Below are 16,405 nucleotides of genomic sequence, written 5' to 3'. Positions count from 1 at the left end.
GCATCCAGCCAGGGTCAACCCACCACAGCACCTCCTTCTTCCCTTGGGACATGTTGACTGAGCAGCAGCAGAAGCACTGTTTTCATGTCCGTAGTCAGACTGACTCAGAGTGCTGCCTGGGAAGTCAACAAAATGCTCACACAGCTATTGCCTTTCTCAGCTCCCAGGTACTGGGAAACCGCTGGGGACACTGCCAGGTGTGCAGCTGCAGAAACAGAGGAGAAGCAAAACTGCGGATATTGTTCCCTGCAACCAGAATTTCTTCCTGTGTTCTCTGGGAAAGATAGAAGATTAATTTCTGTTTAAAAGTGCAAATGCCTTTCCTGCCCATTTCATGCACACCAAGATGAAAATTTGCTTTACTAAGGTTAAGAAATGCCCAGAATTAGGTATTCTCTGGACGTTGCAGGATGCAATTACACCCAGAGTCATCCCTACACCAGATAACCTTCTTGGGAAGGTGACTTGTGCCTTCAAATACTGCAAGTCCCTGAGATCCCTGGTGCTTGGCCACACTGTCAGCAGCCACTGTGGACTTGGCTCAACTCATTGCTCCATGCACAAGGCATTGCTGGTTCTAGTAGGTGGCACCGGGCATGGGGAATGTCCCAAATGCTGGTGGTCTGCAGGGCTCAGTGTCATGTCACAAGACCTTTCAACACGTGTGTGGGGCATCCTCCCAACAGCCCTCCATGCATGCACCCCCTGCCATCCCACCCCCTACCTGCAGAGGAGACCATGTTTCTGCTCCCCTTCCACCCCTGCAGTTCCCACCACAGCACACACAGCCCTGACGGGATGATGCACGGTGCTCACGCTTCACGTTCCCTTTGAATGAAGGGGAATGTTACTAATTGGTGCCCCATGGGGATGTTCAGTGCTGGAAACTATCCTGTCTCCCTGGAGTCACTTTGTAGTGGGACCTGTGGCTGCTCACAAGAAGAGACAGCAGGTCCCTTGAGCAGGTCCTACCTTTACAGGTGTGTCTGACTTGCTCCACTCCCATGGGGGCTGCTTTTCATTTCCAAATCCTTCAAAGAGATTTAAACAGCTACAGGAAGGACTGCAAACAAAGCAAATAGAGATGGAGGGCTGCTGATACCTTGGGAGACTCTGTCATCCCATGGAGGGGAGGAGACTGGAGAGCTGCCCTCCTTCATCACTGTCAGCAAAGCCTGTGCTGGTGGATCTGGGTGTGGTCTTCCATTACCCCTTCTTCAATCCTTGACATATCTCTGCAAGACTAGAGGCACCACCTGAACTTCATTGTGTCCTCCCATTGCTCCCCACCATTGGCACAGCTCCTGCCTCCACTTGGGTTGGAGCCTGGCTCTGTTTTGTCTTGGCTGCAACACGAGATGTTTGTGCTTGGTCCTGCTCTTCTTTGTAAAGACTATTTCTGACATGTCTTCAGCTCCTATCAAACTCAAGTCCTTCTCCGAGACCTCAGGCTCCTCCCAGCCCTGACAGTCCTCCCCTATCCCTTCCCACTGCTTTTCAGAGCACTGCTGTGGTGATCCCTGTCCTGGCCCCAGCTCCTCTCTGGCTCCCCACAGCCTCCCCTGGCTCCCTGGCACCCAGGCAGGACCCTGTGCTGCCTGCAGGGAGCTCAGCATTGGGCTGCCCTTGGCGTCCCTTTCCCTACCCAGAGCTATTTCCCTGTGGTGCATGGAGGTGGCTCAGGTTCCCATTTCAGGGTCCCCAAGGAGCCTGGCCCATGTTGGATGTCTTCTGAGCTGTCTCAGAGCAGCCAAGAGGAGGAGTGTCCACCTGTCCCATGGGTGGCTGGCTCGCTGAGACCCAGCCCAGCTCCTCCAAAGAAGGACCTGGGGGACCAGCTTGTTCCACAGCAGTGGAGGCATTTTGGCACCCCAGCTGAAGTGTCTGGGCTCAAAGGCAGCAGCACCCACTGCCCTGCTGTTGGCGGAGGGTGCTCCCCACCCCTGAAAGGGGGTGATGGGGGTCCCTCAGACACCATTGCAGAGAGCTGGGAAGCGCAGCACTTCCCTTTCCCTCCTCCACTGTCTTGCTGCTCCCTGACCCAGGCAGGTGCAGAGCGGGAGAGGCATTTGCAGTTCCATTGCTGCCTTTTGGCACCAGAACCTCTGCCAGAATCAAAGAGCTTTTCAAAGAAAACCCTAAACTCCTTTAATCGCCAGCTAGAGCTCTTCCCGCACAGATCTAAGGGCCATGAGCTCAGTGTTTTCGTTGCCCTAGGCAGATTTATGAGCTTATTTTTCATGGAAGGGAGGGAGAGAGGGGAGGCTGTGGCATATTACTTAGCCTGGGGGGTGGGCAGGGAGGAGAGGGGGGAGGATGGAGGAAGGCGTTTGCAGTGGAAGTGCACGATGTTGCAGAAAGCTGGGCTGTGCTGCGGCCAGTGTTCTCAGGCATGGTGGAGAGGCACAGCAAGGTTGGATGTGAGCGAGGACCAGCCTGCTGTGGCTGAAGTCCAGAGCATGTGGTGGGTGAGCAGCACCTCCCTCCCACCAAGGCTCCCTGCATGGTGGTGCCAGCTGGAAGGGAGCATGCGGACACGGTGTGCCTGTTGCCACCCAGCCTCGCTCACTCCGACAGATGGGATGAGGAGTGGGGCATCCCTCAAAGCATGAGCGGGAGGGACTGATCTCCTCCAGTCCCAACCAAGCTGCCCTGGTTGCAGTTTGCAGAGTGAAGGAGGGAGGAGGCTTGCTGGCAGTCACATGTGGCTATCCACCCTGCAGCACAGCCCCATCCCGTGCACATTTGCTCTAACCACTCTGCTGCGCTGCCTTCCCCACCACGCTCCTTGTCTGTACACCTGCTCCCTTCTTGCCAGGGAACGCAGCACTCGCTGCCAGCTGTGAAGCAAGTGCAGTAAAGCTCTGGCTGCTGCCTCTCCTGCAGAAAGACCTGGGCACCAGTTGTTGACTTTGGGATGGGGCAGATCCTGCAGCCCTACTCAGACAGTGCCCCACCAAGAAGTGGACATCTGCTCACATCCAGCACCCCAAACACCCTGCTCCCACTTCTGAACAGCCCTGCAAAGGATGCCTCTTCCCTTGTGAATGGAAATCTTGGGAAGGTCTCAGCCATGACGTGTGGTACTAAAGCCACAGCCCTCTGCCTCATCACCTGCAGCACTGCCTGTCATAGCTGGAAACACTTGGGGGCTGCAATCCTTTTTTGTGGACAAGCCGCTCTCCAGAGAGCACAGCATCCCGTGAATCCCAATAGTACTCACACTGGGATAGCAGCAGCCAAGTAAAGCAAAACACTGCTGGACCCAAAGCGTTTCTAGCTCATGATATACAGAGGTAAAAGGGAGCAGAGCTTATGGCAGAGAAGGGGCTGGGAGATGATGAGGCCGGAGGAGATAGGAAGAGCTGTCGTGAACCTGAAAGTTTCACCTCATTGGAAATTCAGCAACTTCAACATTTCCTTTCCCTTGAACACAGAACAAAGAGCCAACATGTCAATATTTAGTATAGAATAAAAAAACCCAATATATTTTGCTTTAGAAATATCAAGATGCTTTGCTTTGATAGTTTAGGAGTCCTGCAATGTGAATATTAAATTACCTACAGGTAAACGTAACACCAGCAGGTGAAAATATGTAAATGAAAACTTTTTTAAAAAAGCCACCATGAAGTGAAAACATTGAAATAATCTCTCTTGATTCAACTTGTTACTACATTTCTCCCATTCACAGTCCCATGAACACTGATCCATTTCCATTAAGCTATTCCTGTTCAATGAAATGAGGTATTGCTTGGAAAATCATCCCACCAAATGAGCTCTTCAGGCAGCTCTAGGACTGACCTCACTATTAATAGTCCTGCAATTCTGGCTTTGCTCTGAGCACCACCAATCCGCCCAGGACACTGGCTCCCTCACTGTTACTTTGTCTGCTACCTGGGGGATTCAGTGTGTTCCTGCTGCTCTGCCCTGACCCTCAAGCCCAAGCTCAACCACCGTGCAGCATCTGCAGCATCAGGCTCATGACAGTAATGCAGGGATGAAGGTCCTCTGCTCTCTGACTGCTAAACCAGCAGCACTCTGAGCAGTGCTGTGGGCCAAGGGACTGGGAAATTTCAGCTGTTGGCTGGGTTAAGAGTTACACAATGCCTAGGGGATACAAAAGGCCATTTGTAAGCACATGCTCAGTAGCTGTGGCTTTTCCAGGTTGCTTTTCAGTTTCTCTCACAACCCACTCCCAAGCTGTGTCTGATCCCAAATCTGCTCAGTTTGGTTTTCTCCCCTTTATAGGCTGGGGAGCACAGGGACAGGAATTACACTGCTTCTGATTACCTTTCATTTGCCTTCTCCAGAAGGAAAACACCAGCCACAGTCAGTGTCAGACTCATTACCAGCAGCTCTCCCTGATACCTGGAACTCTGGCAGATCTTGGTTTGGCCCAGCCTACTTGGGTATCCCAAAGTGTCAGCATTCATTAATGCTTGAAGACACTCCCCCATGGGATCTTCATTGCAACATGCCAGCAAAAAGCCACTGTCAGCCACAGGAGACCCTGAGGTGGTAACTGGGCTGCTGGGTAATTGGAGTTGAACCCAGGCAGCCTGACCTTAAAGTCCCCTTGAAGTCCTGCTGGCAAGGATGCAGTAAGGATGCAGAACATGCCTGTGTCCTCGAGGAGTGCCTGTACAGAGTCAGCAGGCTCTGCAGATGATTTTTGTAGGGGACCCCTTTAGAGGAAACCAAATCCCTGAAGGTGGGAAACTCTTGTTATCTCTGATGTTTTAGGGGTGAAAAAAAAAAAAGTGCCTCAAAGCTGTTAAATGGTGAACATAAACCCATGAACCCACTGCAGAGTGTGTGTCAGAGCCCAGCTCTTCTAATGCCTCTCACCAGCCTTATCTCCCACATCTGGGACCCCAAGCTCATAAACATTTCCCCTTGGTCCTGCTATGGCTGCCATTCTCCCAGGCATGCTGGGCATTTCCAAGGGGGAGACTGGACTTCTGACTGTACAGGGCAGGAGAGGCATTTCCCATTAGTCTTCCAGCAGGGAAGAAGATCAAGCAGAGAGCCATCCCTTAGGGCATCAGTCTGGCCACCAGGACCTGGGAGTGGCTTTGGAAATCCTGTGCTCTATCGTGACTTGAGAAGTGGAAGGGTCTGGGAATTCTCTGGGGTGAGTCTGCACTTTGGTGGTATGTTTGGATGGATCCTGGTGCAATGTTGGGGCTCCTGTGACCATGGCATGAGGACGAGTCTGTGGATGGGCCTGGCACTGGGCAAGCATCAGCCACAGCATGGTGACTCACTAATCTTTGCAAAATTACCTGGGGCAGGAGAGCAGGGATGCCCCCCAAGAAGGACTTAGTTTACATCTTGCATTGGGATTTTGTGCTTTCTGCATTTTTGGCTGCTCCCTCTGTTGTCCCAGGTTGTGTGACTGTCACCTAATACCCAAAGGGACACAGAGGTCCCTGTCATCCCTGCAGGACATCCCATCTCCTTGTCAGCCCCCTGCAAGCCCTGCCATCCCTTCAACCCCAACACCCCTCCCCACAGCTGCAATGTCTGCCCAGGCTCCTACAGGTCAGCCACCAGTCCTGTCCCTCTACTAGTGTCCCATCTCCTCTGGCAGCTCTTGGGGTGCTTCCCTTCTTAGGGGGGCTGTGGTGGGGCCTGTCCTCCTTTTTCCCAAGGTGGGGGCTGCAGAGGGGCAAGCCTCGGGGGCAGACAATTAGGAAGGGGTTTGGGCTGAGGGGAGCTGCCTTCAGCATTTGCTGCTTGTCTTGCTTCAGGTGTCAGCTGCGGCTCTGTAATCAGCCTTCAAACCCTGCTGCCTCACCTACCCAGAGTCTTGTGAGTGCTTAGAAAATGCAAATATCAAGAAAGAGGCATCTGCCACTGCCTCTTTCCCTGCACTGGATGCAGCATTGTGTGACCAGGGAAGTGTCTGTCCAGCTTCATGTCAGAGTATTCCTGCCTCCTGTGGACCCCTGTCACGGGTCCGTGTGGCACCTGAACCCAGAAGGTAGCTCAGAGGACAACATGGGTGATGTGGGGCCCCCAGACTCCCAGTGGGATGCTAAATTCCAGGCAATGGCTCAAAATGTCTCTGCAAGGTGAGAACAGCCCTGAGAGCTCCTGATCCCATTCACCTCAATGGAAAGAGCGTGGGGAATGAGAAGCTTTCTGTCTGAGCAGCCTCCTGAGATGCCTGGTGATATCTGGGAGCAGCCAGACTCTCTGCTGCTTTTTTTTGCCCCAAATCCTGCTGTCACAGCAACAGCCCGACAACCTCACCACCTGTCTTGTGCCCCAGGTCTTTTCTGGCTTTCCAGGCCAGAGCAACAGCATTGCATGCAGTGAGCTGTGCAGTGGTTGCCTGGCTTCACTACAAGGTGTGCATGGGGCTTCCACTGCAGTATTCCCATTACCCTGAGTGCTCCCCTCTCTCACATCGCAATACCCCCCACTCCACCCGTGCCCTATGCACTGCTCATACAAGTAGGTTTGATCAGTCTTCACAAGAGAAGGAGAAATGAAGGAATGTTATTGCTGTCTTTAACTACTGACTGGGAGGGTCTAGAGAAGACAGAGCCAAACTCTTCTTGGAGTTGTGCAGGGGAAGGATGAGAGGTAATGGGCACAAACTGGAATAGGGGAAATTGCAATTAGATATTAAGAAAAACAATTCCCATGAGGATGGTAAAAAATGGGAAAAGGGTGAGGGAATCTTAGAGATACTCAAAACCCTACTGGACAACGTCCTGACCAACTTCACAAGCTGGACCTGTTTTGAGCAGGGGTGTAGATCAGAGACCTCCAGAGGTGTCTTCCTGCCTAAGATATTTTATGATTCTGGGCAATCCTTCCAGATCCTCCCCATGTCCCCTAAGTCCAGACTGGGGATAAGGCACTGCAGGTTGTATAATTTCCAACCTATACGTGTGCAGGTTGGCCAGGGTGGGTGTGTGTGCTGTCTGCACAGCTGACCTGAAGGCATGACCATGATGTTACTGCTGTCACCTTTCCATCTGTGGGTACTACTGAGGGTGTCCTATGCTGAGTCTTCTTTGATCCCTATTTCCTGCTAGCTGTGGTTGGACAGGCCAGCATGTCGCTAGGAGGGACCTGGCAGGCACCAGCAACACGGTGTCATTTTTTTGGTGAAACAGGAGCAGCCTCAGCAAATTGAGAGTATCCCTTCACCCCCCAGTCCCCCCTGCCAGGGGCTGGTAGCCAGATGCAGGGATGCAGGTGGGGGTCAGGATGCCATCCTGGGTCAGAGGGCTGCACTGAGCACCTGCACCCAACCACAGCCCTGTTCCCAGTCCTCAGGCAGTGGGTGACAAGCATGGGGACAGCCAGGGACTGAACTCCCCCAGCCCATGTAAAGGGCACTTCCATAGGCCAGGAAATCTGAGCTGGGGTTGCTCAGCCAGGTCACACGCAGGGTTTGCAGTGGTGCCAGGTATCGAAGCTAAGCTAATACTCTGAGTACCAAGCAGCTCTTCCCATTTTCCTGTTCTTCTCCATGCCCCTTTGTGCAGTCTCCTCTCTGCTGCACGGGAACCTTCCCCTTTGCAGCTCCAGTCTCCTTTTGCACTCTCAGCTTGCTGCTGCCCTCTCTAGAGAGCCCCCATCGGCTCCAGCCCATCTCTGTTGCCAGCCCCAAAAGCAACTCACGTACCTATGATGCTGGCCATGGAAGACAGAGACATATTTGACACAGTGCTGTCAGGACTTACTGGCATATCAGCCAGAGGTTGAACCTGCTCTCTGAACAGCTCAACTCTTTCAGGTTGATACAGGCCCTAGGGTCTCTGGATGTAGCTGAATAGGAGAGGGTGTGCTGACCTTTAGTGTTTCATGGCTGGACTCTAAGGCCAGACTAAGAGACAGTTCACCCCCCCCAAATATGTCACGCACTAAGAAGTTCTTTGCCAGCCACCGTGTGACGAGCCAGGCAGGATGGTCTGTGCTGCTCCAGAGAAATGGGCTGTTAGAGCCAGCATGAGCCCTGATCAAGTTCTGGCTGCCTGCAGGAGCAATGCAGACAGCAGGGACCTGTCACCTAACATGGACAACCCCCAGCTGAGCTAGCTGCCTGGCTTCTCTGCAGGGCTGCCAATGAGACACCAGCGTGTCTAAGTGCCTACTGGAGAGGTGCCCCTGGGAAGAGGTGACTTGCTTCTCTTCCATCTCCCTGACCACAGCTGCAAGCTCAGCAGTGATGCCTCCATTGGAAAAGCTAGGTTTTGGATGGGTGGGGTCAGGTTCAAGTTAATGGAGGTGCAAGAGTGAGCAAGGACAGGGTTCTTGGAGAGAGACAGGCATGGCAGAGGCACAGCGTTGTCAGGATGGGGCATGAATGCGAGCTCATTAGTGGTGAGGCAGTGTCTAATCAGAGGTTATTACGAGGATCCTTTATTTTGCACCTGAGGGAGTCCTGCTCTTTACAGAAAGGATACCAGTAATTTGCTTAGAAGACAGGGCATGGCGCAAAGGAGCTGGAAAATTTTGGAAGCAGCTGCCCTTCAGCTCCATGCTCCTCATTGCCATTACAGGGCTTGCTTCTCAGTACTTTCAGCTCAAAAAAAAAATAAATCTAGGCATTTCTTTACATACCTCAATGTGGATTTAAAGCCTGAATTTACATGAAGAGCTTAGATGTCTCTTCAATGTCCACACTTTCTACAAAATTTGTGCTGATTCGCTTTGAAACAACAGCCGTGACTGCATTTATAACTGAGAAACTAACCTTACTTGACTTGCTGAAGGTAGCCCAAGAAGGTAGTGACAGAAACAGGGAGAAAACCCAGCTCTCCAGTCCTCCTCCAATAATTCCCAGTTCATCCTGCCTTCCTACCTCTGTTACATCTTATTTGTTAATTCACCAGTACTGTTTAACGGATAGGCAGCAAATGTGCTGTCTTTCCCCAAATAGGTCCAGCCCTAAGGGGAGGAGGAAAACTCTGGACCCTCCAACACCCCCCTGGCTCAACCCCGCGGATTTTGCACCCGAAGGGTCCCTCCAGCCTGGCTTTTCCCGCACGGTGATGGGCTGGGGAGGTGGCACTGCTGGTGCCTCTCCGGCAAAGGGCTGCCATTGGCGCCACCGTGTGAGTGAAGCCGGCCGGTGTAGCGGCCCACGGGAGAGAACGGAGCCGTGGCCAAAGGACTACTGGACATGCTCCCAAAGCGGTGGCTACTGCAGGGCTGTCCCGAAGACCTAGTGCCAGCGAAAGCCAGACCTCTGCCAGAAGCAGCTGCGGAGTCACCTGCCGCAGCAGGCTGACAGCATCCTTAAGCACCTGCCCACTGGGGTCCATGCACAAGGGATCTGCAGCCCAGGGCTCTGTGTCCCTGCTCCGACCATCATGGACAGGGTAAATGCGGCAATGAGAACCGTTTAATATCGAGGTGTCCCTTGGTTCACGCAGTGGAGCTCTCTGCAACTCCCAGCCCAAGGGACATCTCTGTAGTGATGCATGTTCTCTGCAGAGCTGGAGCCACAGGTGCCCCGTCTTGTGATGACTGCAAAGGTGGAGTGGATGCCTGACAGGGCTGCCACAAGTCCTTGCAATAGCATCAGTGCTGCAAAGCTCTACAGCCTCCCATGCTTGCAGCCCATGTGTTTTTAACCACGTCCATCAAGACATGCTCAAGGGCTGTAGTGACTCTTCACTCATAGGCAGCTGGCTCCAAACTGAATGCCAGGGTGTGTACAGAGGGGATAGCTCTATACAGGACATACCTTGTGTGACAAGTGCTCTGTGGTTCCCTCTCCAGGGAAGTACAGCTTGTGTTACACATTCTCTCATCTTTCACACCCTCCAGTGAAAATTGTCCTTTCCTGTCATAACTCTTTCTCAGCTGACCCAATACAGCTCTGGCCATCCAGTGGCTGGCACAAGCCAAAGCAATGTGCTCCTCAGGCAAGCAGGATGAGCAGAGAAACTCTTATCCAGCTGTGGCAGCTTCAACCTGGCTTTGCAAAGTCCTTCCTGAATGGGTTAGGGTGCTTAGCTTTAACAGTTGAGTAACTGCATCTCAGGACAATCCAGGAACACCAGAAAACCAGCAACACAGTCTGTATGCCACCCCTGGACACAAGCCTCCTCTCAGCACGATGAGCACAAAAAGAACATCCCCAGCACTGCCTGGGGGCTACCAGTTGTCCTCAGCGATAGTGGTACACATGGCTTCCCTAGGCAGCACCTTAGCTGCATCCCTAGTTGGGAAAGCTAAGGTTCTTAACCAGCCTCTCTGCTGCACAGCTGAAGTTGGTGGCTGCAGCACTTTCTGCGAATAAACAGACCAAGCATCTTCCCCAGAGCATGCCAGGGCCAGCTTGTCTCCCTGAGAGAGGTGTTTCCTCTCCTGGTCAAACCCTGAGATCCTTCCATAGAGTCCCTTGCTCACCCTGGGGGCATCCTCAGTCATCACTAGTCAGATGGCACCACTGAGACCATCTCGGGCTAGAAATGAACCCACCAGTCCCTGTGGTAGTTTAACCCTTTGGGGTATTAATACCAGAAACAATGGGAAACATTCAGGTAATTAAGAATTTTAAAATAAAATTAAAAAAAAAAGGAAAAAACAACCTACTAACCCCACCACCACCTCCTAAAAGACTTCAATATTCATTTTAAAGAGACTGCTTGGACACTGCTGGTGGCCAGCTCAACCCAAACCCCCAAAAGCCATGACTTATCATAGCTATTGAAATGTTTGACAGAAGGATCCCAGAGCAGTTTGCACTAATTGCTCAGTATAAATACTCCATTATGTTCTCAGACAATCAGAATCTACCCAGCAAATCAGCTTCTCTGATCCACTGTAATCAAGAAGCAAAGCATGCATAACATCGCAATATAAACAGCGTTTGCAGAGGGGCACAGGGAGGAGGGGGAGCTGGCTTAGCTTGGCAGGTCCTGGAGTAATAGCTGCCTTTTCTGTTGTTGTTTTGGTTTGTTTCTAATTTCCAGATGAAATTTAATTTCAGGAAAATGTGGCACAAACTTCCAAGCTGGAGGAAAGCTGAAGCTGACGAAGGGGTCCAGAGAAAGTGGTACAAAAGAAACCACAAGGGCTGTACTTACAGGTAAGCTGTTAGAGGGCTCAGGTTGGCAGGGACCTCCGAAAGCCCCAGCTCAGAGCAATCCACTGAGAGCATGATGCCATCCTCTTCGCAGTGGCACTGGGGAGGGCACGAGGGCGCAGCACCTTGCTCCGCAGGCACCACCTGGAAGTGGGCAGAGGAGGCCAGAAGAATGCCCCAGAAGAAGAGCTTGTCCATCCTCACGGTGGCCGCAGCTGCAGGGACTGTGCGAAGTACCGCTGGCTTGCTCTGACCCCAGGGCTCAGCTGGATGGAGGGGAGCGATCCCGCCGCCTTGCACACAGCAAGCAGGGTATCTCCTGCAGGTCGGAGTGTCGTAAGGATGCAGCCAGGGAAGGGAAGGCATTGTTGAATGATCTTGGTTATTGGGTTTCAAGGGCTGGGCAGGGGCGTGAGACACTCCAATGGGAGGAGTTAAACTTTCTACTCTTTCTCTCTCTCTCTCTCTTAGAGCTGGCAGGAATTTCATTCAAAGGGAAGAAAGGGAAAAAAAAAAAAAAAAAAAGAAACCTCAACAAATAAAGACCTGTTCATAGCTCGGGGACCTGTGCTTGTTTTGTAACAATGTTTTTGTGAGGTAGCAGGGCAGGGGAAGGCAAAGCTGGCTCTGGCAGGGCAGAGGAGTATAAGCAGGGAGGCAGGAGTACCCAACCAGCACTTCAAGGGCTCCAGACTTTGGGACGCTGAAATATAACCCCAGATAAAGGACTCTGTGTGTCTGTGCTGGCTGCTAAACCCAGCTGCAACTGGAAAGTCAGGGTGCAGCTGGGGAGAAGGGAATGAGGAGCTCACAATGAGCTGTTTGCTGGGAGTGACCATGCCCAGGGCTGTAGGTCTGTCTGTCCTGTGGTCCGACCCCACTCATGAGCAGCCCTGTTACTATCCCCATGCATGGGTCAGGGGCTGGGTGGGAGATGCAGGGGCGTGGAACAGCAGTGTCATGGTGCTGAGCTTGGTGGGGGACCTCTCAGAGAGCTCTCCAAGACAGTGGGACATGGTGCTCTTGTAGCTGTGCTGCTTGCTATAGTTTTGCCCAGATCAAGGTCGGGTGCATGTGTGAGCTGCATTTGCAGGATCTGCACAGCATTGATGCCAGGAGCAGGTGGCTGGTTTGCTCCAAGAGCTCTTTCTAACCTTGGGTAAAGTGGTCAGAGGTCAAAGTAGAGGAATAGTCTGCTGAGTGGGGGTTTGAAGCCACGTCACCTGGAGCTCCACCGTGCAGAAGGGAGCAGGTCTGGCTTAGCAGGGGGGTACTGCCTGTGCCAGCCCAGCTGAGGGCCTCGGGGTGTCCTGAAACATGTGGGATGTACATCAGAACAGGATTTCTTGTTGCTTGGGTGTCAAGGAGCTACTGCGTTCTGGGGCAGCAGATGCACCTGCTTCAAAAAGGTTGCTGGATCTGCAGTGGGAGAAGGCTTCAAAGGCCAGCTCTGTGTGGCCTCTCTGCTCCTTCCTCCTGATTGCAGCCACTGGCTGTTCAGGATCACTGTGATGCCCCTGGCTGGAGTGATGGCTGTCCTCCCATGGCAGTGGGTTCAGTGATAGGGGCTGATTCTGGCCCCACAGCTTGAACCACGCTGCTTCCCTCTCTACAGGGCAACACACCTTGTCTGTAATGGGGACGGCAGCTGAACACAGGTCTCTCACACTGAAGAATGACAGCTGACCACTGGGCTTTAGCTGGATCTGGACTCCCATCAGAGCCAGTGTGTTCCTCCCTCTGCCTCCCCTTCAGCCATGGCTGGAGGAAATGAATGGGGCAGAGAAAGAAGGGCCCAGGTTTGGGTGGCTGCAAAGTGCACCCACAAAGTCACCCTTCTGGCTGTGGCCATACCATTGTAAGATGCTGCATGGCTGAAGCACAGACTGGGAGATGGTTTTCACAGTCCCATTTCCTCTGAATGTGCTTTTCCTTCTGGCAAAAGAGTTTCCTAATTGATACCCCCGTTATCTCAGGATAAAAGAGGTAAGAGAGTTATCTGGGGTCAGGAAGGTGAGCCTGCAAAGTGGGAGACTTAAAAAGCTCCAGCTAACCCCAGGCTGGGGTGCCTTGAGGCCTTTGAGTCAGAGCGAAAAAACTCTCCTATCTCCTCCAAAAAAAGTCTCAAGATTGAGCTCAGAGTTCGGGACTGATGCACAGACTATAGCTGAGGGCTCCTGGCCCGGGTGATGCAGGATCTGAAACTATTTAATTTGCAAAGTCCATTCAGATCCTGCAGTTTCAGGACTGAAACCCTGAAGTCTGGAAACTTTGTCACTGAGTGCAGAGGAGCAAGGATTTTGGTCTAGGAGCAGGAACTGATTTAACTGGAATTAAGCTCCTTCCATCATGAACAATTCTGGAGATGTCGTTATTTAAATGTTTGCAATGTGTTTTCACAGCTCCAAATGTAAAACACTGCTTGGTGGGGACACAGGAAGCCCTCCTTGGAGAGCGGGTTGCTCCTTGACAAGCTTCACCTCCAGCTCTGACATGGGGCTTTAGCATGTCCTGAAATGGCTGGATTTGCTCCGATAGCAGCCAGGAATTTGGTGTGAATCTGGAGAAAGTGTCAGGCCTATCACTCTGCTCCTGGCTGCAACAGCAGCTTTTATCTACGATTTCCCCGTCCCTCTCTCTCCAGCCTAAGCAGCCAGACACCAACTGCATTGTAAGCTCCTGACAATTTCTTGCTCAGTGAATTCTCCTTGAGGATCCAGGGCTCTGGCTGAGCACACTATTAATAGAGCTCTTAAAAAAAAAAAAAAAATCACACTGAAGAGATTCCTATTGAAAACTGCTATTCTGCTGAAATAGAGCCATTTCCTCAGGAAGGCATTGACTGCAATGATATTTTTCACATTGTTATTGGAGCAACACAGCCTGAAGTTGGAGGGCTGTGCTCTGCGTACCTCACTTTGCTTTGACTTTTCTGTTTGCTTTTTACTCCAGCTTGGCTGTGGTGTTTTATTTCCATGTCGCATTTCTTTGAGACCTGATAATAAACGTTAATATTCAGAGTGTTCACTTATTCCAGGATGTCGCCAGCTCCTGGCAAAACCAAGAGTCTGGACATCAAGTCGTTTGGACCAGAGAGCTTTGATGTTTCTATGGTAAACCTGGAATTTCTGCATAAGTCCCTCTGGGGTGGAAGTGTCACTTTTCAGCCAGCTCTCACTGAAATTGCAGTTTGCTGTGAGTAGTGCAGGCTGCACTGTGCCCTTATTAAAGGCACTGGGAGCTCCAGATCCAGCTTATTCCTATTAAGGCCAGGGGATGTTTTCCTGCAAAGCTCACACGTGTTTGTGTGTTGTCCTCTAGTGGCAGGCTGAGGTTTGGGGTGATAAGAGCACTGCTCCACAGCAAGCTGAGCAGAACGACCTGCTCACCTGAGCTGCTCACCTGCTGCAGCTGCACCAGCCGGGCCCCTCAACATGCTTTGCTGCATCCCCTGTTCACAGAGACCTGCTTTTAAAGGATGGAGCTGAGACTCTGGGATCAAACAGGGGGGTTTGTGGCTAGGCGTGATGCCTTAGCATGTGGTACATCTGGGCGGCAGGTGACATCCTAGGTGATATTTCTCCTGCTGCTTCCACACTGCATGGCTAACAGTTCTTCCTACAGCTTGCTAAAAGCAGGAAAAAAAAACTTGGGAAAATTTAGAGTACAGTCTAAGTAAGTGGGGAACAAGGTCCAGCTAGTGCAAGCACAGTTATTCACTCTGCTCATCAGGGGCACAAAAGAGGCAGGGGTGGTGGGAAAGGGCTGCATTACTCACGCCAGCACAACATGCTTGAGGTGGTCTGGCTCTGGATCTCAGCCTTGGACCTGAGGAGAGCTGGGACTCCAGGTACCAGTGCTGGCCAGATCCTCTCTGTGGACCAGAAATTAAATGCCAAACAAGCTTTGGGCTGTGGACTGTGGCTGGCAAGGCTTTTTAGGGCTGTTGGAGTTTAAAAGCTAACAAAGTTGTTGTGGAGGTATATCTGGGGCAGAGCTGCAGCTAAACACTTATGACAGGTACTGATGTCCTCTCTCACAGAGCCAAAATGACTCTGTGGGCCCGGACAGGACAACTTGCTGGGCTTTGACCTTGTCACTCAGCAATGCTCTTCCTGAAGAGCGGAGGGAGGTGATGGGCAGTGTGGTGCTGGCTCTCCTCCCAGGGTGCTGCCAATGCCCTGGACATCCAGCCAGGGACCGTCCCAAGCTGGAAGACAGGTTGTGCTAGCTGAGTTAAAGGGCTAGAGGCTGTTTATTTCTGTCCTCAGCATGTGCCAGACCCGGGGCCCTGGAACAAACCCACAAGAGTGTCTTCTGCCCTGCTCCCATGGGGCAACTTTGTGCCCTCTTTTCATTCCCTTCCAGATTTTAGATGGTTCAGGATCACCGCAGTAGAATCCCAGTTTGGCTGTTGATCTCCAAGGACAACCAGTCCCTACTGCAGACCAGGAGGACTCTGTCTGTTTTTCACTGCCAAGGTCATGGCAGGAACCGAGACCCCACTGTGCTGCACACTGGAGAGGACAACAGAGAGGCAGTCCCTCCAGAAGGGCTTGCAGGGGAAGGAGGAGATGCAGAGACCCCCAGGCAGTCTCACAAAACACAGGGACACCAGAGAAAAATAGGCAACACTAGGACTGGCCTGTGTCTGCCAGGGCATGCACTCATCCACCTCATCTATGACACCTCTGTGGAGGTGACACTCACTCCTGGGACATGATCTCTCCATAAGATAAGCCCTCCAGACTTTCTTACCATCCCTGGCTTCTCCTGAAGCTAGTCCTTCAGGTTCTGGGGAGAGCAGGATGCGGCCCAAACCAATAGGGGTGGGCTGAATGCAGCAGGAGCCAAGAGTATGGTGCTTCACATGTGTCTGTAAGCCCAAGGCATACCCCAGGGAGCCATTCGAAGTCAGGTGCAGGGGCAAAGGCCAGAGGAATGTTCCCGGTGCCCCTGCTCCCATTGGGGCCGTCCAAAGGCTGAAATACCACAGCCAGGCTGTGGGTGAGTCTGGGCCCAGCAAGGACTCCCAGAGGCTTTCCAAAATGTAAATGCAAACACTTGCAAACAAGCAGAAAGTCCCAGTGCCCAGCATGCTGATCCAGCTGCCTGACTGGGGCAGGGGAAGGACAGGGACTGGAGATGTCCGTGCTCCCTAAGAGCAGGAAGGGCTGGTGCCAATGAAGTCACACAGAGAAGGATGGTTCCTCCCTGATGCCCAGGGCAAAGAACAGCACAAGCCTCAGATGCACTTCAACTCCTTGCTCTGGGAGGTGCTGCTTGCAAAAAGCCATGGGGCAGCCTGGTGGCTCCATGCCCTGCAGAGTAGGGACAGATGTG

The 16,405-nt window shown here is 52.3% G+C and overlaps 1 protein-coding gene across 1 annotated transcript in view; it reads right to left on the bottom strand.

Moving 5' to 3' along the window:
• The window catches only part of LGR6 (leucine-rich repeat containing G protein-coupled receptor 6), a 148,982-nt gene extending 137,722 nt beyond the window's left edge, over positions 1 to 11,260 (bottom strand). The window contains exon 1 of the mRNA XM_010584747.1: positions 11,064 to 11,260. Within this exon, the coding sequence (XP_010583049.1) occupies positions 11,064 to 11,260 (197 nt within the window). The remainder of the gene's footprint in view (positions 1 to 11,063) is intronic.
• Positions 11,261 to 16,405: the final 5,145 nt, after the last annotated feature.

Source organism: Haliaeetus leucocephalus, unplaced genomic scaffold, assembly GCF_000737465.1.
Source record: "Haliaeetus leucocephalus isolate CR32 unplaced genomic scaffold, Haliaeetus_leucocephalus-4.0 Scaffold1000, whole genome shotgun sequence".
NCBI lineage: Eukaryota > Metazoa > Chordata > Aves > Accipitriformes > Accipitridae > Haliaeetus > Haliaeetus leucocephalus.
This window is presented reverse-complemented; position numbering and strand designations above follow the sequence as displayed.